Genomic DNA, 25,553 nt, shown 5'->3' on the forward strand with positions numbered 1-25,553 from the left:
GTGTTTGGCGACATCGTGGTGAACGCACATTGGAAGCGTGTATTCGTGATCGCCATACTGGCATATCACCCCGCGTGTTGGTATGGGGTGCCATTGGTTTCATGTCTCGGTCATCTCTTATTCGCATTGACGGCACTTTGAACAGTGGACGCTACATTTCATATGTGTTACGACCAGTGGCTCTACCCTTCATTCGATCCCTGTGAAACCCTACATTTCAGCAGGATAATGCACGACCGTATGTTGCAGGTCCTGTACGGGTCTTTCTGGATACAGAAAATGTTTGACTGCTGCCCTGGCCACCACATTCTCCAGGTCTCTGACCAATTGAAAACGTCGGGTCAATGGTGGCCGAGCAACTGGCTCGTCACAATACGCCAGTCACTACTCTTGATCAACTGTGGTATGGTGTTGAAGATTCATGGGCAGCTGTACCTGTACACGCCATCCAAGCTCTGTTTGACTCAATGCCCAGGCGTATCAGAGCCGTTATTACGGCCAGAGGTGGTTGTTCTGGATACTGATTTCTCAGGATCTATGCACCCAAATTACGTGAAAATGTAATCACATGTCAGTTCTAGTATAATATATTTGTCCAATGAATACCCGTTTATCATTTGCATTTCTTCTTGGTGTAGCAATTTTAATGGCCAGTAGTGTAATACAAATAGGTCCACCACACAGGTTACACTCCGTACATTGTCTGATCAAACGCATCCGAACATTTACTAGTGGACATTAATATGGGCTGTGTCCATCCGTCGCCTTCATGATGCCTTGAACTCTGCTGAAGACACTTTCAATGAGGTGCCCGAATGTCTGTGATGGGCTGCCAGACCATTCTTCCTCAAGAGCTGAAACCAGAGGAGATAGTGATGCTGGACGCTGGGGTCTGGAGCTAAATCGACGTTCTGACTCATCCCTAAGGTGTTCCGTTGGGTTCAGGTAGGGGCTCTGGACTGGACATTCCATTTCAGGAATGTTGTTGTCCCTAAACTGTTACTTCACCGATGCTGGTTTATGACAGTGTCCATTGTCATGCTGACAAACATTCGTCATCTCCGAAGTTTCCTCTACCGCAGGCAGTGCATGGTGCTCTAAATTCTCTCCATTTCCTTCCGCATTTTGCATTTTTTTAAGGGCAATAAGGATGCCACAACCTAACCACGAAAAACGCTGCCGTACCGTCATACCGTGAATTCTGTGCTTTACTTTTGGAACTACGCATGCTGGTAGTTAACGTTCCCTACGCATTCGCCAAATCCAAACCCTTTCACCGGACTGCCACAGGGTTCAGCGTGATTCATCACTCCAAATCGCTCGTTCCTAATCATCCGCTGCCCAGTAGCGTCGCTCTGTACCTCACCTCAAGCGTCGTTCGACATTGAATACAAATATGTGTGGCTTATACGTAGCTGCTCGACCACTGCACCCCGTTCGTTTTAACTCTCTGTTTACAGTCATTGTTCTGTCTGGACTGTTGGTAGCACTTCGGAAATCACGAATGTTTCCTTCCACTGATTTCATGTGACTTTTAAAGCTATCTTCTGTAGTGCTCGATGGTTCCTGTACCTGTCTGGCAGCACATGAGGTCTGGCTGGTCTTGGTTGTTCCGTTGCGTTTCCACTTCACAGTCGCATAACCAACAGTGTAAGGATTGAAGTTTTAGGATTGAATTGTCCATGATTGATCTTTTAATCAGACGGTATCTAATGAATAGTCCGCTCTCGAAGAAGCTGAGCTCTCCTCACAGATTCATATTATTGCAAATAAACTGGAAGTAGTCTTGATCAGAAAATTTTTTTAATGTGGTGACCGGTTTCGGTCTTATTATAATATCATCTTCAGGCCTACAATGAACAAGAATCCTTATAAACCTATAAAGCACGAAATCGTATATTGATAAAACAGTAGCTAACGCTGATATACCATTGATGTCTGCCGGAAGCGGTGGCGCATGGCAACCCTCTTGCTTGTGGCTCGTAGTGTACTGCAACGTGAAGGACGCCAGCTGCTGATGAAATACTTGAAGCCCCGCCCACCGTCTCTGGTATAACATCATGGATAGCCAATCACTTAAGTTGCATTTCTGTCGCTTAAGAAAGTAACGTGGTAGTTACTATTAAGTCATTATTATCATCTATAGAGTCATTATTACCATCTATAAGTTCTATAGATGGTAATAATGACTTAATAGTAACTACCACGTTACTTTCTTAAGCGACAGAAATGCAACTTACGTGATTGGCTATCCATGATGTTATACCAGAGACTGTGGGCGGGGCTTCAACTACTTCATCAGCAGCTGCCGTCCTTCACATTGCAGTACACTACGAGCCACAAGCAAGAGGGTTGCCACGCGCCACCGCCTCCGGCAGACATCTATGGTATATCAGCGTTAGCTACTGGTTTATCAATATACGATTTCGTCCTTTATAGGCTTATAAGGATTATTGTTCATTGTAGGTCTGAAGATGATATTATAATAAGATCGAGATCGGCCACCACATTAAAAAAAAATTATGCGATCAAGACTGCTTCCAGTTTATTTATAATACACTAATGGCCATTAAAATTGCTACACCAAGAAGAAATGCAGATGATAAACGGGTACTCATTGGACAAATATATTATACTAGAACCGACAAGTGATTAAATTTTCACGCAATTTGGGTGCATAGATCCTGAGAAAAATGGTTCAAATGGCTCTGAGCACTATGGGACTTAACATCTGTGGTCATCAGTCCCCTAGAACTTAGAACTACTGAAACCTAACTAACCTAAGGACATCACACACACCCATGCCCGAGGTAGGACTCGAACCTGCGACCGTAGCAGTCACGCGGTTCCGGACTGAGCGCCTAGAACCGCAGATCCTGAGAAATCAGTACCCAGAACAATCACCTCTGGCCGTAATAACGGCCTTGATACGCCCGAGCATTGAGTCAAACAGAGTTTGGATGGCGTGTACAGGTACAGCTGCCCATGCAGCTTCAACACGATACCACAGTTCATGAATAGTATTGACTCACGTATTGTGAAGAGCCAGTTGCTCGGCCACCATTGACCAGACGTTTTCAATTGGTCAGAGATCTGGAGAATGTGCTAGCCAGGGCAACAGTCGAACATTTTCTGTATCCAGAAAGGCCCGTACAGGACCTGCAACATGCGGTTGTGCGTTATCCTGCTCAAATGTAGGGTTTCGCAGGGATCGAATGAAGGGTAGAACGACGGGTCGTAACACATCTGAAATGTAACGTCCACTGTTCAAAGTGCCGTCAGTGCGAACAAGAGGTGACCGAGGCATGTAACCAATGGCACTCCATACCATCACGCCGGGTGATACACGCTTCCAATGTGCGTTCACCGCGATGTCACCAAACACGGATGCGACCATCATGAGGCTGTAAACAGAACCTGGATTCATCCGAAAAAATGACGTTTTGCCATTCGTGCACCCAGGTTCGTCGTTGAGCACACCATTGCAGGCGCTCCTGTCTGTGATACAGCGTCAAGGGTAACTGCAGCCATGGTCTCCGAGATGATAGTCCATGCTGCTGCAAACGTCGTCGAACTGTTCGTGCAGATGGTTGTTGTCTTGCAAACGTCCCCGACTGTTGACTCAGGGATCGACACGTGGCTGCACGATCCGTTACAGCCATGCGGATAAGGTGCCTGTCAGCCTGCGGATAAGATGCCTGCTAGTGATACGAGGCCGTTGGGATCCAGCACGGCGTTCACGTATTACCCTCCTGAGCCCACCGATTCCATATTCTGCTAACAGGCATTGGATGTCGACCAACGCGAGCAGCAATGTCGCGATACGATAAACCGCAATCGCGAAAGGGCGGTAACCGGCCTTTATCAAAGTCGGAAACGTGATGGTACGCATTTCTCCTCATTACACGAGGCATCACAACGTTTCACCAAGTAACGCCGGTCAACTGGTGTTTGTGTATGAGAAATCGGTTGGAAACTTTCCCCATGTCAGCACGTTGTAGGTGTCGCCACCGACGCCAACCTTGTATGAATGCTCCGAAAAGTTTATCATTTGCATACCACAGCATCTTCTTCCTGTCGGTTAAATTTCGCGTCTGTAGCACGCCATATTCGTGGGTTAGCAATTTTAATGGCCAGTAGTGTAATTATAGATCGCTGTTTCCTATAATAAGAACTATGTTCTTTAGAATATTAATCATATTATTGTTCTTACTGCTTCTCTACTGACAACACGATATTCCCTCCTTTTATACTCGTGACATATAATGGTCAGTTCCGCACTCCTTATGGGTGTCTGGACACCTGTTCATCAGAGAGTGTAAGTACTCTTTTTACATTTGTTATTATTACCTAGTGTTTAATATTTATTTTGTCGGTGAAGCATCTAGTCTTCAGTATACGACTATGATACGACTTGTATGTACAAGCTGTTCGAAAACGAATATACCTGTTTTAAGTCTCTATAGCATTTATTACATTCAGCTTACAATTACAAATAATACATCAAATCAAAGAGCAACTCAAACCGTTTTGTCTGTATACCTGTACGCAAATGGAAGTGTATGGAAAAATCAAGACTGACTGAATGACGTGTTCAGCGAGTGAGAACCTCCAGCTCCAAGAATTCAAATATGTGGTGTCTGCTCTTTCGGAGACCATTTTGATCCTGCAACCACTATAAACCGAGACATAAGGGAATTAAATACAACCGGCCGATATGGCCGGGCGGTTCTAGGCGCATCAGTCCAGAACTGCCCTGCTGCTACGGTTGCAGGTTCGAATCCTGCCGTGGGCATGGACGTGTGTGACGTCCTTAGGTTAGCTAGGTTTAAGTAGTTCTAAGTCTAGGGGACTGATGACCTCAGATGTTAAGTCCCATAGTGCTCAGAGCCATTTGAACCATTTTTGAATTAAATACATTCGCTGCCACTGGGTATTGATTTACGTCAAAGGCGTAAGTTGAAAATTTGTGCAGAACCAGGAGTCGAATCCGGGTGTGCTGAGTACTACGCCATCTGACCGCCGATGATCCCTTCAGCGCACGTGCACACCGTGCTCGAACACTTAACGAGAAACGGCGAGAAACGGCGAGAAATGAGGCTAACGAGCAGGGGCGCTACATCAGTGGTGTGTGGTATAGGTTGAGAATTTGGCTTTGTCGGGAGGCATACGAGGGTACTCTGTGCACCTGCACTGACCATTGTGTCCAGATGGCGTAGTGGTCGGAGCATTTGCCTCGTAAGCAGGAGACCCGGGTTCGAATCCTGGTTCGGCACAAAGTTTCAACTTTCCCCATTGATGTAAATCAATGCTCATTGGCAGCTAATGCCTTTAATTCCTTGTTGTCCCCAGATATTTGTTCGGAAGGTTGGTGAGGAATTAGCAATTCCGTTGGTGTCTGTGTACAGACTTTTAAGGAGAAGCTTATAACTACGTCCTTATTGTCTGCATATGTTACAAGTTCTAAAGCCTACAGACTGGTTTACGTGCAAACTTTGCAAACGCAATGCTGCTGCATTACGACGAAGATTTTCTGAATCGTGACAACTTTAGTGACGAATCGAAATTTCACCTAAGTGGAAACGCGAACACACGTAATACGCATACGTGCAGGTCAAAAAATCCTCACAAAATGCTACAGTTGCAACGAAATTCCCCTAAATTGAATTTTTTCGTGTCATATCCCGGTGAAGAAACTGTAACTGGAGTTTCTTATCTTGATGCACTAGAGCTACGCATCCTTCCTCATCTGGAAGAAGCTGAACCACAAAACTTTATTTGGCTGCAAGATGGTGCGTCACAGCACTAGCATAACTCAGTACGCGATTATTTAAAGGACGTTGTATCCGAGCGCTGGATTGGCCCCAAGGGTCAGGGTGACAGAGCTTGTTTTGCATGACCTCCATATTCACACACGATCTGACGGCATGTTATTTTTAAACTATGTGATCAAACGTATCCGGACACTCCCAAAAACATACGTTTTCCATTATAGGTGCATTGTGTTGTCACCTACTGCCACGTACTCCATATCAGCGACCTCAGTAGTCATTAGACATCTCGAGAGAGCGGAATCGGGCGCTCCGCAGAACTCACGGACTTCCGAACGTGGTCATGTGGCTGGGTGTCACTTGTGTCATTCGTCTGTATGCGAGATTTCTACATTTCTAAATATCCATAGGTTCATTGTTTCCGATGTGATAGTGAAGTGGAAACGTGAAGGGATACGTACAGCACAAAAACGTACAGGCTGACCTCGTCTGTTGACTGACAGACCGCCAACAGTTGAAGAGGGTCGTAATGTGTGACAGGCAGACATCTATCCAAACCATCACACAGGAATTCCAAACTGTTTCAGGATCCACTGCAAGTACTATGACAGTTAGGCGGGAGGTGAGAAAACTTGGATTTCATGGTCGAGCGACTGCTCATAAGCCACACATCACGCCGGTAAATGTCAAATGACGCCTCGCTTGGTGAAAGGAGCGTAAACGCTGGACGATTGAATACTGGAAAAAACGTTGTGTGGAGTGACGAATCAAGGTACACAATGTGGCGATCCGATGACATGGTTTGGGTTTGGTGAATACCCGGTGAATGTCATCTGCCAGCGTGTGTAGTGCCAACGGTAAAATTGGAGGCGGCGGTATTATAGTGTGGTCGTGTTTCTCATGGAGGGGGCTTGCACCACTTGTTGTTTTGCGTGACACTATCACAGCATAGGCCTACATTGATGTTTTAAGCACTTTATTGCTTCCCACTGTTGAAGAGCAATTCGGGGATGGCTATTGCACCTTTATACACGATCGAGCTCCAGTTCACAGCGCACGGCCTGTGGCGGAGTGGTTACACGACAATAACATCTCTGTAATGGACTGGCCTCCACAGAGTCCTGACCTGGATCCTATAGAACACCTTTGTGATATTTTGGAACGCCGACTTCGTGCCAGGCCTCACATACCGATATCGATACCTCTTCGCACAGCACTCCGTGAGGAATGTGCTGCCATTCCCCAAGAAACCTTCCGGCACCTGACTGAACATATGCCTGCGAGAGTGGAAGCTGTCATCAAAGCTAAGGGTGGGCCAACACCATACTGAATTCCAGCATTACCGCCACGAACTTGTAAGTCATTTTCAGCCAGGTGTCCGGATACTTTTGATCACATAGTGTACCATTGGGTGTTCGTATAGGATCGTATACATATTGCTCCATTACCATCCGATCTAACCGACTTGATAAAAGCATTGTTGCAACAGTTACTTTAGACACACTGATCGAGGTTTGGGAAGAACCCGCCAGTCGACTCTATGTATGACCAATAGCTCTCTCATTCAGCACTTGTAAGAAAACTTCTTTGAATTGCTCTTTCATTTGATGTACTATTTGCAATAGTAAGCTGAATGTAATAAAGTGTAAAAAAGCCTTAAGACCCGTATAATCATTTTGAACCACCCTGTATTTAAGGCACTGGAAAATGGATACACTGCCGAAACTGTGGTAGTGAAAAATAAAAAAAAAGGATATTTTAATCCAAGTCAAAAAATCCAGCGCATCAAATTGTTGCCGTGCAGAAAAAAATCCACCCTGTTGTAACTGAGAATGACGTTAATAGCTACAAATGAAGATAAGGGCTAATAATGGTGGACAACGTGATGGGTAATGGAGCCTCCTGACTGGCTCACAATGATTTCGTTGTGCTGGTCAGGAAGGAACTGTTGGTTACTGGCGCTGCCCCTCACTCCTATGGAGCCGGCCGGAGTGGCCGAGCGGTTCTAGGCGCTACGGTCTGAAACAGCACGACCGCTACGGTCGCAGGTTCGAATCCTGCCTCGGGCATGGATGTGTGTGATGGCCTTAGGTTAGTTAGGTTTAAGTAGTTCTAAGTTCTAGGGGACTTATGACCACAGCAGTTGAGTCCCATAGTGCTCAGAGCCATTTGAACCATTCACTCCTATGGCGCCTGCTTGGAGATGTAGGTTCGGAAAAATTACCAAGAACAATATAATTACGTAGGCTTCCGCGGCCGGAGTCAGTCAACATAAACGTTTTCTGGGTTCGGTACCGCGTCATAATGTAAAAACTACTGCTGCTGGAGAAAAACCATTTCGGCCACGGTTGCTCAGGCCGAAACGTTGGTTTTTCTCCAGCAGCAGTAGTTTTTACATTATGACGCGGTACCAAACCCAGAAAACGTTTATGTCGACTACCAAGAACAAGTTAGAACCATGGGCGTACGCACCAGGGTTAGAGCTCTGGTGTGTTAAATTAACTGTAATCCCTTCGTCCGTGAAAATAAGAGGGGTGGTGGAGTGGCTTGGCGTCTGTCACTCATAATCAGGTAACACGATTTCATTTATGCTTCTAAGGCAACGTCTCAGTATTGGCGCAGTTCTAGGCAACTATAGTCAGCAGTCAGTGTTGTGGCAGTCTTTCGCACTTCCCAAACTGAAAGCCGGCAGCAGTACTGTCAGCTGCCAGTGAATGGAACAATATGTCCGCGCTCTGATTTACAGCACGACTAGTGAACGATGTGTCCTGTCTTACGCGTAAATTTAGCTTACTTATTAGCAATATTGATGACGTGATGATATACAGCATAATAATTTGTGAAAGGATGATTCAATGTCATTTGAAGGTGGTTGTATAGTAATCGTAGTTTTCTTTATGACGAACTCATTATTCCGGGATTGCTACACAGTGGTGGTCCTGAGTGACAGTGTAACAGCGGTGAAGTGTGTCGAACATTATGCATCATGAGACGCAGAGGTGTGGAACTATAGTAAAAGCCGGCCGAATTGGCCGTGCGGTTAAAGGCGCTGCAGTCTGGAACCGCACGACCGCTACGGTCGCAGGTTCGAATCCTGCCTCGGGCATGGATGTTTGTGATGTCCTTAGGTTAGTTAGGTTTAACTAGTTCTAAGTTCTAGGGGACTAATGACCTCAGCAGTTGAGTCCCATAGTGCTCAGAGCCATTTGAACCATTTTTGAACTATAGTAAAGCACACTGAGGACTTGTAAAAATAGCTAGACTAACTTTACCATTCATCTCTCCAACTTGGATTAGTTACGACACTCAAACGAAAAGATGAGCAGCGACCGGTATCCACGAAGATGGTCATCTTTCGAAAGGTAAATTCGCAATTGGAATATGATTATTCTACTTATAAAAATGGATAAAGCTGTTTTTAATTCGAAGATTGGTTAGAGCCCCACTGTATTTACTGGACATAACCCTACTGGAGATGGTATGCCCTTGCCTTCCTCCGACCTTTTACCTGTCTTACCCACCCGATTACAGGGGGACCTACAGTTTAAGCTGGACTTCAAACCAAAGTATATCTCGGCATCTTTCACATTAACAGATGTCGCCATGACAAACTTAATTATGTATACAGATGATAACAATAATTTCGTGTGGTTCAATGTCCTGGTGCAAGCTTTTCTATTGGACACCACTACGGCGACTTGCGTGTCCCTAACCTACCGCCGGCCGGAGTGGCCGAGCGGTTCTAGGCGCTACAGTCTGGAACCGCGCGACTGCTACGGTCGCAGGTTCGAATCCTGCCTCGGGCATGGATGTGTGTGATGTCCTTAGGTTAGTTAGGTTCAAATAGTTCTAGGTCCTAGGGGAGTTATGACCACAGCAGTTGAGTCCCATAGTGCTCAGAGCCATTTTGAACCTAACCTACCCCAGTTAGTCGAACGAGGAAAGGGGACCTACAGTTAACTTGGAAACCGAACTACGGGTTGTTTCTGGCGACTCGTCACATTGTTGAGAGATGAAGGATACGTTAAAACGAAGAGTGAAAGATCCCTGATCCGACCGAGATTCCACCCCACGACATCTCGGTTTGCAGGCATGCACTTTACCGCTAAGACACCACGCCCGACAACTCTATACCGTCTTCAGCATTAGGTTCTGATGAGTGAGTTTGCATGTTTCAAATGTGTGACACGTATGGCCCTATCATTTGATGCCACTAACTTAGAAGCTAAAATTATTTACACTTCCAAGGGACTGTAGCCTTCAGTATATGACATTACTTCTAACTTGATACCTGTCCACGTTCCTGAGTAAAAGAGTCTTAACAGACGGGCAGACGGGCAGGCAGACTGATAACAAAGTTATATTATAAGGATTACGTTTTTACCGTATGGATGAATAAGAAATCACAGGCAAATGTTATCTTTATATATTTGTTGTATTATTTTAATCAAGGAAAGGTTGATGTTTGCCATATGTTGTGCTCTCCAAAGTAATTTTCTTGGAACAGTATCATACGCTTTTTTCTAGATCTATGAAAATTAATCCTATATATTTTTATTTTTCCCTATGTTTCTCCAAAATCTGTCGTAATGTGAAAATATGGTCTATACATGATCTCCCAGCCTTGAATCCACATTGTTCTTCTTGGGTCCTAAAATTTTTTCCAGTTTGTTTTTAATTACTTTCGTTAAAATTCTCATTAATGTGTTTCTAACACTAGTCGTAGCACAAGATGGGGAGAATGCTAACTATATGTACAATCAACTAGCAGTAGCATACAAAACTTGGGGTTTGAAGATTAATTACCAAAAAACAGAATACTTGACTAAGGATTCAGATGAGCTATACATTGAAGGAAAGAAAATCAAAAAGATAAACACTTTCTGTTATTTGGGATCCATTTTAGAAATCGAGGGGAAATCAGAGTCAGAAATCAATAAAAGAATTAGTAGCGGCCGGAAGGTCATTGGGATACTTAACTCAGTCTTATGGAGCAGGAATGTAATGAACAGAACTAAAAAATTAATATACAAATCCATATTAGATAGTATGGTTCTGTATGGAACGGAGACCTGGACAATTAACCTGAAGCACATTAAAAAATTAGAAGCTCTAGAGATGGACTTTTGGAGAAGATCGGCAAGAATCTAAAAAATGGTTCAAATGGCTCTGAGCACTATGGGACTCAACTGCTGTGGTCATCAGTCCCCTAGAACTTAGAACTACTTAAACCTAACTAACCTAAGGACATCACACACATCCATGCCCGAGGCAGGATTTGAACCTGCGACCGTAGCAGTCGCACGGTTCCGGACTGCGCGCCTAGAACCGCGAGACCACCGCGGCCGGCGGCAAGAATCTCCAGGAAAGAAAAGATAAGAAACACCGAAGTAATAAGGAGAATGGAAATAAAAGAAAGAATATATGACGTAATGGATAGGAAGAAATTACAGTGGTACGGGCATGTACGACGAATGGAGAAAACCAGAATACCAAAATTGACACTGGAATGGGAACCGGAGGGGAGAAGAAGAAGAGGACGACCTATCACCACCTGGCTCCAGAATGTACAGCACACAATGAGGAGAATGGGCGTGGAGGAAGAGGACACACAAGATCGAAACACCTGGAGGAATATTTTGAAAATATAGTTTAAGAACGTTTATTCTTTGTATTATAATTTCCGAGTAAATTATTATGTTGAAGATAAGCCTCTGTAATGAGGAATAGCTCAAAATAATAATAATAATAAGAAGAAGAAATCACAGGAGGTCCTGTTTATAAAGAAAGTTCTGAACAATCTTATCGATAAAAAGCTACATGAACTGGCTAGCAGAAGTTCATGAAGACCTAAAATAAACTGATATTCGTGAAGAAATCGTTCAAGACAGGGTGACATCTAGAACCGCATTTCACAAACACGAATTTGCTGACACGCATACTCGGCAAAATTCAGTATGGGGAAAAGTACGTAAAAAGATCGCTTGCTAGCTAGGCAAAACGAACAGTATATACATTACCAGGTTTTTCTTTTCGAGAAAGCACACATCCTTCCGGAAATGTGCTGTTTTCATGGCCTCATTTTGCTACCACTGTGTTGTGGAGCAGCGAATAAGCTGGTCGTCTTGACCTAGCGGGCTACGATTGCAGGGCAGCAAGAGCGAGCTTTTTTTTAAATGTCGTATTGTGCCGTGTGCCATACAGGGCCGGCTGCATAGTGGGCGGTCTGTTGCGCGATATCTCGTAATCTATCGACTGTTCAGCGAAAACGGCGTCAAGGTTGTAGCGGCTCAGGGTAGAAACGTTCTTCACGGCCATGGCTACGTACTGCAAACTTGCGGGTCAAGTGACTCGAGGTACCAAGTCAAAACTAATTTGGTAAGTGTTACGGACTTGTTTTATTTGCTTGTAGACCACACATGATAGATGATTTATCACTTCAAAATGTTCAAATGTGTGTGGAATCTTATGGGACTTAACTGCTAAGGTCATCAGTCCCTAAGCTTACACACTACTTAACCTAAATTATCCTAAGGACAAACACTAACACCAATGCCCGAGGGACGACTCGAACCGCCGCCGTGATCAGCCGCACAGTCCATGACTGCAGCGCCTCAGACCGCTCGGCTAATCCCGCGTGGCGATTTATCACTACGAAAGGCAACTAGGAGTGTTCAAATTGTTGATAAAATCTTTTCGGAATGAGAACCGAGTCAATGCGTCGTTCTCCGGCAACTTGCCACCTTCGCCTGATGGTTCAAATGGCTCTAAGCACAATGGGACTTAACATCTGACGTCATCAGTCCCTTAGACTTGGAACTACTTAAACCTAACTAACCTAAGGACACCACACACATCCATGCCCGAGGCAGGATTCGACCCTGCGGCCGTAGCAGCAGCGCGGTTCCGGATTGAAGCGCCTAAAACCGCTCTGTCATAGCGGCCGGCTCTTCGCCTTAGGATGGCAAGTAAGAAGCTTGCTGAAATGTTGCCAGAGAATGACGCATTGACTCGGCAATTAACTTGAGAAGGTTTTATCGTCGAGATTAGCCGAGAAATCCGGCATTCTCATATATTCAAATTGCTGTTTATCAAAATCGTCATTCACGAGGGAAACAGTAAAGGGGAAGAGGGAGGGGGGTGTAAGTGACAGAATGCACAGAGTACCCTCCGCCTCACACACCAAAAGGCTGCTTCCAGCTTTTAGTTGTGACAACAGACTGCGTTAAAGCTGTAACAATAATGCCGATATTTTACAATTCACAAACTTCGAGCATGCTGGAGTAATTGGAGGGCAGCAACTTGTGTTAATCAGTACGGAGGAAAAACAGTCACAGTTGCAAATTCATTTTTATTTACTCGACGACCAGTTTCGGGTCGGGACCCATTTTCAAAAAAATGGTTCAAATGGCTCTGAGCACTATGGGACTCAACTGCTGAGGTCATTAGTCCCCTAGAACTTAGAACTAGTTAAACCTAACTAACCTAAGGACATCACAAACATCCATGCCCGAGGCAGGATTCGAACCTGCGACCGTAGCGGTATTGCGGTTCCAGACTGCAGCGCCTTTAACCGCACGGCCACTTCGGCCGGCGACCCATTTTCAAATCATCCAGATAGTCAAAATGATATTTCCCTAAATATAAGAACCATGTCAAGATAACAAACATATACATATAACAAAGTGCAAATGAACAGGTAACCCTTCATTTGCAGTTATCTGTTTGTTCTATAACTGTTAATTTTCGCTTTGTTATATGTATATCTGTGTTATGTTGATATGGTTCTTATATTTTGGGAAATACCATTTTGACTATCTGGGTGATATGAAAACGGGTCCCGGCCCGAAACTGGTCGTCGAGTAAATCAAAGTGAAATTTGCAACTTTTGCTGTATTTCCGCTGTACTGAGTATACAATTCGCCCACAGATAGCTATAAGAGAGCGATTTGATTATTCTTTTTCTTGTGGCTTTGTCCCACATCTATGCGAGGTTGACATAGTTATGTATGGATTTGGCTCGGTTAATTTTAAGAGTGGCTAGACGCCAGTCTGTCGCCAACCCGTCTCCCCCCAGAATGGAATATGTGTACCACAGCTGTCTATGTGTAGTGTTATGTGTATGAAAGAGTGCGAACATTTTCCCTAAGCGTTTGCAAATGGTCTAATTGGGATGTGTCTTGGGTACCAGCCCGGTATTCAGCTACGCGGATGTAGGAAACTCCTCAAAAACCGCGTTCAGGCTGACCGGCTCGCCGGCCCTCGTCGTTAATGCGCCGGCGGATTCCATCCGGGGCTGGCGCGACTTACAGAGTCCTGCAAGCAGCGCTTTGACGCACGCGGCTGTCAGTGTACGTCTAGAGCGCGATATCATCCCATGATCTAAAACGGATAATTCATCAGTGTGCGGTAGAACTTCGACATGTGAAAATAACTGAATTAGAGGGTCCATTTTTTGATTTATAATGTGTATATGGCTTTGAGCACTGTGGAACTTAACATCTGAGGTCATCAGTCCCCTAGACTTAGAACTGCTTAAACCTAACTAACCTAAGGACATCGCCGGCCGAAGTGGCCGAGCGGTTCTAGGCGCTACAGTCTGGAACAGCGAGACCGCTACGATCGCAGGTTCGAATCCTGCCTCTGGCATGGATGTGTGTGATGTCCTTAGGTTAGTTAGGTTTAAGTAGTTCTAAGTTCTAGGGGACTCATGACCTCAGAAGTTAATTCCCGTAGTGCTCAGAGCCATTTGAACCATTTTTGAACCTAAGGACATCACACACATCCATGCCCGAGGCAGGATTCGAACCTGCGACCGTAATAGCTGCGCGGGTCCGGACTGAAGCGCCTAGAACCGCTCGGCCACCGCGTCCGGCTGTAATGTATATAATTAGAAGTATGCTGAAAGAGCCGTGGTACTGTTTACCCAGGTATAAAATTGTATTCGTTCTGTCTGGTTGCAGTCATAAAGTAAGCGAAGTTTCTCTCTCTCACTTTGTCTGGTAACATCGTCGTCGGCATTCTTCAAATAAGCGCTTTGCTGAGTTTCACTTTCATTGTAGCGAAACTGTAGTTCGATATGTCCTGCTCTTTCACTGGCCAAGTTGAGTTTCAGTGTGTCTTGTCCAATTTGTTTGCATATAAATCATATGGCGCAGTTAGGGCTTCGTCTAGTTTTGTGTTGGTGGTAGTTCTGTTTGAGCTATACGTACCCTGCTTTCTCTTAAACACGATCTAAAAACTGAATATAAAGAAAGATTTATGCCGGGGTTTCTCGTTCATAAATTCAAGTTAAATATTAGTTGTCTGTGAGAAGAATGTTTTAGGACTCCTACCAGCAAGTGCTGGAGTGACAGAATCGTGGCGCATTAGGACTGTGGTACTGCTGCTGGTCGTATCGTACGTCTGTCATGCGAATATGGAACTGAGAGGTACAGGAAGGCCATACTCAACACCAATCAGCGGCCCCTCGCGATCAGAGCCCGAGGAAAAAGACTTACTCTATCTGAGAAAAAGTATCTAGAAACGACTATTTAGTGCGAAATTGATCAATAGTAATCTCCAGAAGCAGACCCACCCTGTGACATATGGTGGGGCGTTCCGTATTGTCAGCTGGTAACCCCAAACAGCACTATGAGATGGTGAGGAGAGCTCAGTCACTTCGAACGTGGACTAAGCGTGGGATGCCACCTGAGTAATGAACATCTCTACCCTTCGACAGCTGCCCAGGTCCACTTTGCTGGATGTGACTGAGAAGTGGAAACGAAAGGAACAACCGCAGCTAAACCAAGAACGGGCTACCTCACATACTGATCAGCAGAGATGTTGGGATTGGGGAGGGTGGTTGTAAAAAATCGCATGAAATCAGCGGAAGGAATCACTCCTGAGTTCCGAAGTCCTGCCAGCAGGCCAGCTAGCACAATGACTGTGCGCAGGGAGTTAAAAAGAATGGGGTAAAGTAGTGGAGCAGCTTATCATAAGCCACAATTACCTAGTTAGCGCCAGCCGCTGTGGCCGAGCGGTTCTAGGCGCTTCAGTCCGGAACCGCGCTGCTGCTACGGTCGCAGGTTCCAATTCTTCCTCGGGTATGGATGTGTGTGATGTCCTTAGCTTAGTTAGGTTTAAGTAGTTCTAAGTCTAGGGGGCTGATGACCTCAGATGTTAAGTTTCATAGTGCTCAGAGCCATTTGAACCATTTGAGCCTAGTTAGCGCTTAGTGACGCTTCAAATAGTGTAAGGAGCTACGCCACTGCTCAGTGGATGACTGGAAACGAGTGATTTGGAGTGACGAATCAAGCTATGCCTCATGACAGTCCAATGGAAGGGTCTGGTTTTGGCGAACGCCTAGAGAATGTTACCTGCCGTAATACATAGTACCAACAGTGAAGTATGGAGAAGGTGGTGTTATGATATGGGGGTGTTTTCCGCGGTTAGGGTGTTGCTTTTTTATTGTGCATAAGTAAACGCTAAATGCGAAACGATGTGAATACGTTTTACAGCATACTGTTCATCTACATCTACATTTATACTCCGCAAGCCACCCAACGCTGTGTGGCTGAGGGCACTTTACGTGCCACTGTCATTACCTCCCTTTCCTGTTCCAGTCGCGTATGGTTCGCGGGAAGAACGACTGTCTGAAAGTCTCCGTGCGCGCTCGAATCTCTCTAATTTTACATTCGTGATCTCCTCGGCAGGTATAAGTAAGGGGAAGCAATATATTCGATACCTCATCCAGAAACGCACGCTCTCGAAACCTGGACAGCAAGCTACACCGCGATGCAGAGCGCCTCTCTTGCAGAGTCTGCCACTTGAGTTTGCTAAACATCTCCGTAACGCTATCACGGTTACCAAATAACCCTGTGACGAAACGCGCCGCTCTTCTTTGGATCTTCTCTATCTCCTCTGTCAACCCGACCTGGTACGGATCCCACACTGATGAGCAATACTCAAGTATAGGTCGAACGAGTGTTTTGTAAGTCACCTCCTTTGTTGATGGACTACATTTTCTAAGGACTCTCCCAATGTATCTCAACCTGGTACCCGCCTTACCAACAATTAATTTTATATGATCATTCCACTTCAAATCGTTCCGCACGCATACTCCCAGATATTTTACAGAAGTAACTGCTACCAGTGTTTGTTCCGCTATCATATAATCATACAATAAAGGATCCTTCTTTCTATGTATTCGCAATACATTACATTTGTCTATGTTAAGGGTCAGTTGCCACTCCCTGCACCAAGTGCCTATCCGTTGCAGATCTTCCTGCATTTCGCTACAATTTTCTAATGCTGCAACTTCTCTGTATACTACAGCATCATCCGCGAAAAGCCGCATGGAACTTCCGACACTATCTACTAGGTGATTTATATATATTGTGAAAAGCAATGGTCCCATAACACTCGCCTGTGGCACACCAGAGGTTACTTTAACGTAAGTAGATGTCTCTCCATTGATAACAACATGCTGTTTTCTGTTTGCTAAAAACTCTTCAATCCAGCCACACAGCTGGTCTGATATTCCGTAGGCTCTTACTTTGTTTATCAGGCGACAGTGCGGAACTGTATCGAACGCCTTCCGGAAGTCAAGGAAAATAGCATCTAGCTGGGAGCCTGTATCTAATATCTTCTGGGTCTCATGAACAAATGAAGCGAGTTGGGTCTCACACGATCGCTGTTTCCGGAATCCATGTTGATTCCTACAGAGTAGATTCTGGGTTTCCATTTTTTTTTACGACATGATACGCGAGCAAAAAACATATTCTAAAATTCTACAACAGATCGACGTCAGAGATATAGGTCTATAGTTTTGCGCATCTGCTCGACGACCCTTCTTGAAGACTGGGTCTACCTGTGCTCTCATCCAATCATTTGGAATCTTCCGTTCCTCTAGAGACTTGCGGTACACGTCTGTTAGAAGGGGGGCAAGTTCTTTCGCGTACTCTGTGTAGAATGGAATTGGTATCCCGTCAGGTCCAGTGGACTTTCCTCTGTTGAGTGATTCCAGTTGCTTTTCTATTCCTTGGACACTTATTTCGATGTCAGCCATTTTTTCGTTTGTGCGAGGATTTAGAGAAGGAACTGCAGTGCGGTCTTCCTCTGTGAAACAGCTTTGGAAAAAGGTGTTTAGCATTTCAGCTTTACGCGTGTCATCCTCTGTTTCAATGCCATCATCATCCCGGAGTGTCTGGATATGCTGTTCCGAGCCACTTACTGATTTAACATAAGACCAGAACTTCCTAGGATTTTCTGTCAAGTCGGTTCATAGAATTTTACTTTCGAATTCACTGAACGCTTCACGCATAGCCCTCCTTACGCTAACTTTGACATCGTTTAGCTTCTGTTTGTCTGAGAGGTTTTGGCTGCGTTTACACTTGGAGTGAAGCCCTCTTTGCTTTCGCAGTAGTTTCCTAACTTTGTTGTTGAGCCACGGTGGGTTTTTCCCGTCCCTCACAGTTTTACTCGGCACGTACCTGTCTAAAACGCATTTTACAACTGCCTTGAACTTTTTCCTTAAACACTCAATATTGTCGGTGTCGGAACAGAAATTTTCGTTTTGATCTGTTAGGTAGTCTGAAATCATCCTTCTATTACTCTTGCTAAACAGATAAACCTTCCTCCCTTTTTTTGTATTCCTATTAACTTCCATATTCAGGGATGCTGCAACGGCCTTATGATCACTGATTCCCTGTTCTGCACTTACAGAGTCGAAAAGTTCGGGTCTGTTTGTTATCAGTAGGTCCAAGATGTTATCTCCACGAGTCGGTTCTCTGTTTAATTGCTCGAGGTAATTTTCGGATAGTGCACTCAGTATGATGTCACTCGATGCTCTTTCCCTACCACCCGTCCTAAACATCTGAGTGTCCCAGTCTATATCTGGTAAATTGAAATCTCCACCTAAGACTATAACATGCTGAGAAAGTTTATGTGAAATGTATTCCAAATTTTCTCTCAGTTGTTCTGCCACTAATGCTGCTGAGTCGGGAGGTCGGTAAAAGGAGCCAACTATTAACCTAGCTCGGTTGCTGAGTGTAACCTCCACCCATAATAATTCACAGGAACTATCCACTTCTACTTCACTACAGGATAAACTGCTACTAACAGCGACAAACACGCCACCACCGGTTACATGCAATCTATCCTTTCTAAACACCGTCTGTGCCTTTGTAAAAATTTCGGCAGAATTTATCTCTGGCTTCAGCCAGCTTTCTGTACCTATAACGATTTCAGCTTCGGTGCTTTCTATCAGCGTTTGAAGTCCAGGTACTTTACCAATGCAGCTTCGACAGTTTACAATTGCAATACCGATTGCTGCTTGGCCCCCGCATGTCCTAACTTTGCCCCGCACCCTTTGAGGCTGCTGCCCTTTCTGTACTTGCCCGAGGCCATCTAACCTAAAAAACCGCCCAGTCCACGCCACACAACTCCTGCTACCCGTGTAGCCGCTTGCTGCGTGTAGTGGGCTCCTGACCTATCCAGCGGAACCCGATACCCCACCACCCTATGGCGCAAGTCCAGGAATCTGCAGCCCACACGGTCGCAGAACCGTCTCAGCCTCTGATTCAGACCCTCCACTTGGCTCTGTACCAAAGGTCCGCAGTCAGTCCTGTCGACGATGCTGCAGACGGTGAGCTCTGCTTTCATCCCGCTAGCGAGACTGGCAGTCTTCACCAAATCAGATAGTCGCCGGAAGCCAGAGTGGATTTCCTCCGATCCATAGCGACACACATCATTGGTGCCGTTCGGAGATGATGACTATATCACCGTGAAAATGCAACCTGTCATAAAGCAGCCATCTGCAATGATTTGTGGACAATAAAATTCCTGAAAAGGGCTGGCTGGCCGAGAGTCCCAACCTCAATGCAATGGAACACCTTTGAGATAAGTTAGAACTTTTCGCTTCACAACCCAGCGTGCAACAACATTACTTTCTCTGCTTTCGGCCTTTGAGGAAGAATGGACTGCCATTCCTCCAGAAGAATTCAGATACCTCGTTGAATGTGTTCTCTGCAGAGTTAAAGCCGTCGAAAAGATGAAGGATGGACACAGCCCGTATTAATGTCCACCAATAGGTGTCCAGAAACTTCTGATCAGATAATGTTTATAGGTCGTTACGTTTTGGAGAGAGAATATGGTGTTGGGTTGGGAAACTGAATGTATAATGGAGACAGGCCCTTGATGTCGCAGGGTAGGTCAGGAGGCTGGGAGAAGTGTTAAAGTCTTTATCTGAGGAGAGAATATGGCACTGAGGTTGTAGCTGGTAGGATAGATAGGTAACAGGGAGTGTTTCCACTTCAAGAAGAGGTAGCCAGTTGAAGTTACCTTGGAATGGGATAGAGAGGGTGTTGTTGGAGAGGGAGGGTATGTGTACGCGTGGCAGCATCCTCGGATTAAAGAGGATTGGGTGAACCTATCGGTTACGACAGCCGAATTTATGGGATACATGTTATTTACGAAGTGTCGGACGAAATTCAGGGAGAGGGAGAAGGGGGGGGGGCGTGGTTATCAATTGGTAGACGATATGTGTAAAAGACAGAAGGCGGATACAAAAGGCGAGGCGGCCTTTCTAGGATTTAATAGGAATGATAAAATTTTGATGGTGCAGAAACCCAAGTTACATTGGTGAAGGCGAAATGGGTGAGATTAAGCGCTTGTAGGTGTAGAGGGTGGTAGATGTATGCAGTCACTACATATCGCCTGTTGATAGTTTTAGTAATTTCAATCTGTTATGGGCTTTCTCTTGGACGGTTAGTACACGGGGCGCCACGTTAGTTTTCTGTCGAGGGTTAGTGTAAGATATTTTAGAGTGTTGGTAAAATGTACAGGTGATGTGGAAGTCAGAGAGACGGAAACGATGGGAATTGCGCCCTATGATTACTGCCCCAATATTGATAGGACTGGTTTTGAGGCACTAGAGGTTACACCTGGAGGTAAAGTTACTGAAGTGGATCTGGAGGTCCGTTGGGATGCTGTTAGGCTTCGATGGAGGACAATGAAGACTTTTTCCTCGTAATGCTGGAACATATGCATTGAGCTGGTGGCTGGGGACTAGAAATGTGTAAGGAAGATAGAGGAATGGGATAGGACCAACCCTTGGGGAACTCCAGCAGATAAATATGAGATGCAAGGCTGAATATGGCTGTTGGTGACAACAGAAAGGAAATGTGTCAGGTGGGGGGGGGGGGGAAGCGGGGGGAAGCTATAAGACGGATGTAATTGATTGGAAGTGGAGAGCAGAATGCCATAATCGGTCAAAGAATTTGTCAAGGTCGAGGGAGACAACACTGGTGGAACGGCGTTTGTGAGATGTAGGGAAAGAGCATGGATGAGATTGAGGAGTTTATCGGCAATGGACCGAAAAAAAAAGGTTCAAATGGCTCTAAGCACTATGGGACTTAACATCTGAGGTCATCAGTCCCCTAGACTTAGAACTACTTAAACCTAACTAACCTAAGGACATCACACACATCCATGCCCAAGGCAGGATTCGAACCTGCAACCGTAGCAGGCAATGGACCATTTTGGACGGACATCATACGGGCTGTTAAAAGGAGTAGGTGAGTTTCTCAGTGTTGATGGATGTGCTTGATTAGGGTGGGTTTTTGTAAGTTGCTAAAGGCTAATAGATAGGTTAAATGAGGTGCGATTTTAAGAGAAGGAGTACTTTTGGTGATTTTCCACATCTCACGCTAGAATCCAATATATAGGAGGCATTATATAGCTTTGCCAGGGCTTGTAGGAATGAACAGGGATTTTCTTAATGTGGTTGTAGATAATCGACTCATAACCAGATGCTGTTTTGCTTTTCTGCAAAGTAACCTTTCCTCCAGGCGAGCACGTATGCTTCCATTTTCCCCAACATCGATGAGTCGTGCAATACAACTTGCTGAACTAATGAGGTGAATTGGTGGTGTCTCAGCTTTTATGAGCTAGACAGCTCTGTGTCTGTTCTGCTTCTATTGGCTCCAACATATGTCGAGCTTAATGTCCTTGTTTATTACAATTGAAATATGCTGTGTGGTGCTTACATTGCATGAAGTCAAGTATGAGTGTACATTCGTCTCTATCGTGAAGTCAAGTAATACAAATACAGTTCTTGACTTAGGTGGAGATGATATTGTGATATCAGAATCCCTACCAGTCACGGAAACAATTCATTATCAGTCTCTGTTGATCCATTGTGGAATCGGGACAGTGGACAGTCATACATTTACCAAGGGGAAACGCCAACAGCCGTGTGTTTTGGGAAGTTATTTTATTTAGACGACCAGTTTCGGCATCTCAGTAATGCCATCTTCTATCTCCTGCATATTAAAAACGAGTATATATATGTAGCATATATCGAGGTATACCACAGCTGACTTTGCAGAAAATGAAGAATAATAATAAAAGTCCTTAAAACCTAAAAAATGCAAATTGCAGCATTAAGAAAAGTACCTGTGCACATACAGCTCAACAAAGCAGAATATGTGTCCATACTAGTTAGCATTGAAACTATTTTGGAATCACAGAGTTATATCACGAGTAGTGATTATAGTGGTGGATATGCACACTGTTGTGTACTTCGTAGCTTATGTCGCGACGTTTTACTTTGAATGAGGGTAAGTCTTCCTAAGAAGTGGGGTGTTTCTCACCTAGAGGAGTTATGTAGGTTGTTTGTGTTCTGGCATAACCACAAGCGCCGGAACGAGGATGTGGAACGCAAGAGCAGAGAAGGTTGTGAGGAGGAAACGGCAGCCAATGGTGCACGGCATTGGACTGCGCTGTGCCAAGAGCGACATGTAGAAGAAGCAAATGTAAGCAACGCTCCTGCTAGCCTCGGCCCTCCTGAAACTCCTGTCTGGCCGGACATGGGGATTGCATCCTTCCACCATCCTCCACACCTACAAATCCCTCATCCATCCTATCCTCTGTTATGCCAGCGTTGCCTGGATCTCCACAGCCACGTGTTTTTACAAGGCCCCCGAAATCCTCAAACGCCATGCGCTCTGCCTTGCCTTCCGTATCCGCCTTCCTTCCCCCACACGGCTCCTGTACGACCTCGTCCCCTTCGCCCCACCTCCTCCATTTCCTCCAACATCTCCGCATCCTTTACACTGTCTGCAGGCTTGATCCCCCCCCCCCCCCACCCTCTGGTTTCCTCCTTCCTCTCAACCCCCGCCTATTGCCGCGCCTGTATCGCTGTATCCCTCCCTCTTTCCATCTCCACACTCTCCATCTCATTCATCAGGGAAATTTCCACTACCTCCCTCTCCCAGATGTTGAACTTCACTGTGACATATACCCTTCCTTCCATCTGTAACCTGGCCTTGCTCCCTTGCCTCCCCAGGGCCCTCCTTTTCCTCTCCCCTCCTTCTCCCAGAGTGGATTTTCCACCTTTCCCCCCTTGAGTCCCTGCACCCCCTGCTCAACTGTGTCCCCCCCACGTCCTTCCCTCCCCAGTCCTCTTCAATGCGCCCCCACTCGTCTCCCCCCCTTCCCTCCCTTCTCCCTCATCTCCATGCCCCTGGAAGATCCTGTGTTTTGCTCATCTTCATCAGTGTGCTACATCAGTGTTGTGTTTGGTGCTGTTCTCCTCTGCATCGAGAGGTGTGATTCATTATGTGCTGGACTTGTACATAGTGTTACTGTCAGTGATTGTTATGTGCTACGCCATCCGTCGACACTTTTGTGCTCCAGTCATACTTCGCCTTGTGTTCTTTTAATTGTCCCAGTGTTTTTCTTGTGCGCTACTTTTTTACAGTTTTTAGCTCCATTTTACAAAAAAATGGTTCAAATGGCTCTGAGCACTATGGGACTCAACTGCTGAGGTCATTAGTCCCCTAGAACTTAGAACTAGTTAAACCTAACTAACCTAAGGACATCACAAACATCCATGCCCGAGGCAGGATTCGAACCTGCGACCGTAGCGGTCTTGCGGTTCCAGACTGCAGCGCCTTTAACCGCACGGTCACTTCGGCCGGCCTCCATTTTACAGTCGCCCCTTTTTGTCTATTGTCTTCCATAATGTTCCCCCCTTTTTTATATCTATGTACACCACGTTTTCTCCTTTATGTTATTTTTAAATGTCTTCTATTGTATGTTTTATGTCTTTCGGCTGAAGAGCAGTGCATATGCTGCTGCCAGCACGCCCTGATGGGGAACTGAAATACAATAAAGAAAAAAAATAAGAGGCTCGGCCGCTCAGATCGGCACCGGATCGCGGACATTAGTTATCAGTGACGTGTGTCAACTTGCCTGAACAATTCACATATCAAGGACTCTGAATTATATTGCAAGTAGCCCCTCGTTTGCGATTACTATTTGTAAATCTCCAAAGTTAAGTATTGTCAGTTGCTTTCTAGAAATAAAACTACTAATGTTATTTGTCTATTTGTTCCGAGAACGCAACATCCTCTAGGCACCCTATAAGCAACGAGTGGGTAAGACCCCACAGTTTGTATTTTAAAAATATATAAAAAATAATAATAAATAAAAAGTACAAAAATAAATAAAATAAGAAACAGAAAGATAAAAAGTTGATGAAGGAAAAAAAACTAGACAAGCTTAATAAGTTTGCGCTTCTGATTGCATGTTACTTATTTTTGATTTTTTGTTATGTTTGGAATATTCTGTTATAGCTCTGTGATGTAAAGTAGTTTCAGTGCTAACCTGTATGTGTACACATTCTGCTTTGTTGTTCTGTATGTGCACAGGTAATTGTCTTAAAGCTGCAATTTGCATTTTGTAGAATTTAAGGACTTTTACTAATGCGATTCATTTTCTGTAAAGTCAGCTGTGATATACTTCGATATACACAAAATGTATACTCGTTTTTAATATGCGGGGGCCTGAATGGCATTATTGAGATGGCGAAACTGGTTGTCTAAGTGAAATAACTTCCCACACCATACGGCTGTTTGGCGTTTCTCCTCGGTAAACAACGTGTATCGTCGGCGACCACAGGCTCGTCCAGTGAGGAGAGTTTGTGGAAGTGGCACAGTGGCCCAATGCGAAACTGTCAGTGTCTGGATGGTGTCGCGCTTGGCGCGTAGTTGTAGTTGGTGTGAGTGTGAGTTGCAGCTGGTGCTGGTGGGGGCCCCTGACAGTGCAGCGACGGTGTTCGCAGAGCCGCTGCCGATGAAGCTGCGCGCGCTGCCGCAGTCGTTCTGGCAGCAGCCCAACGCGGCGGGCGGTCTGTCCCCGGGAGCCGTCTACCCCGTGCTGCCGCCGCTCTGCTGCAAGGACGATGACGGCGCAGGTAACGTCTCACGCACCTAGATTAGATTAGATTAATACTAGTTCCATGGATCATGAATACGATATTTCGTAATGATGTGGAACAACTCAAATTTTCCAATACATGACATAATTAAGTTAATTTAACAACATAATTAAGTTAATATAACAATTTTTTTTATTTTTTGTTTTTTTAATTTTTTTATAATTTTTTGTTTTTTTTTTCTTTTTTTCTTAATTTATATCTAAAAATTCCTCTATGGAGTAGAAGGAGTTGTCATTCAGAAATTCTTTTAATTTTTTCTTAAATACTTGTTGGTTATCTGTCAGACTTTTGATACTATTTGGTAAGTGACCAAAGACTTTACTGGCAGTATAATTCACCCCTTTCTGTGCCAAAGTTAAATTTAATCTTGAATAGTGAAGATCATCCTTTCACCTTGTATTGTAGTTATGCACACTCCTATTACTTTTGAATTGGGTTTGGTTGTTAATAACAAATTTCATAAGAGAGTATATATGCTGAGAAGCTACTGTGAATATCCCTAGATCCTTAAATAAATC

The 25,553-nt window shown here is 44.9% G+C and overlaps 1 protein-coding gene across 1 annotated transcript in view; it reads left to right on the plus strand.

Moving 5' to 3' along the window:
- Nucleotides 1-24,782: 24,782 nt before the first annotated feature.
- Nucleotides 24,783-25,553, plus strand: part of LOC124606396 — a 122,348-nt gene continuing 121,577 nt past the window's right edge. The window contains exon 1 of the mRNA XM_047138377.1: nt 24,783-25,011. Coding sequence (XP_046994333.1) covers nt 24,783-25,011 — 229 coding nt within the window. The remainder of the gene's footprint in view (nt 25,012-25,553) is intronic.

Source organism: Schistocerca americana, chromosome 3 (genome assembly GCF_021461395.2).
Source record: "Schistocerca americana isolate TAMUIC-IGC-003095 chromosome 3, iqSchAmer2.1, whole genome shotgun sequence".
NCBI classification, from domain to species: domain Eukaryota; kingdom Metazoa; phylum Arthropoda; class Insecta; order Orthoptera; family Acrididae; genus Schistocerca; species Schistocerca americana.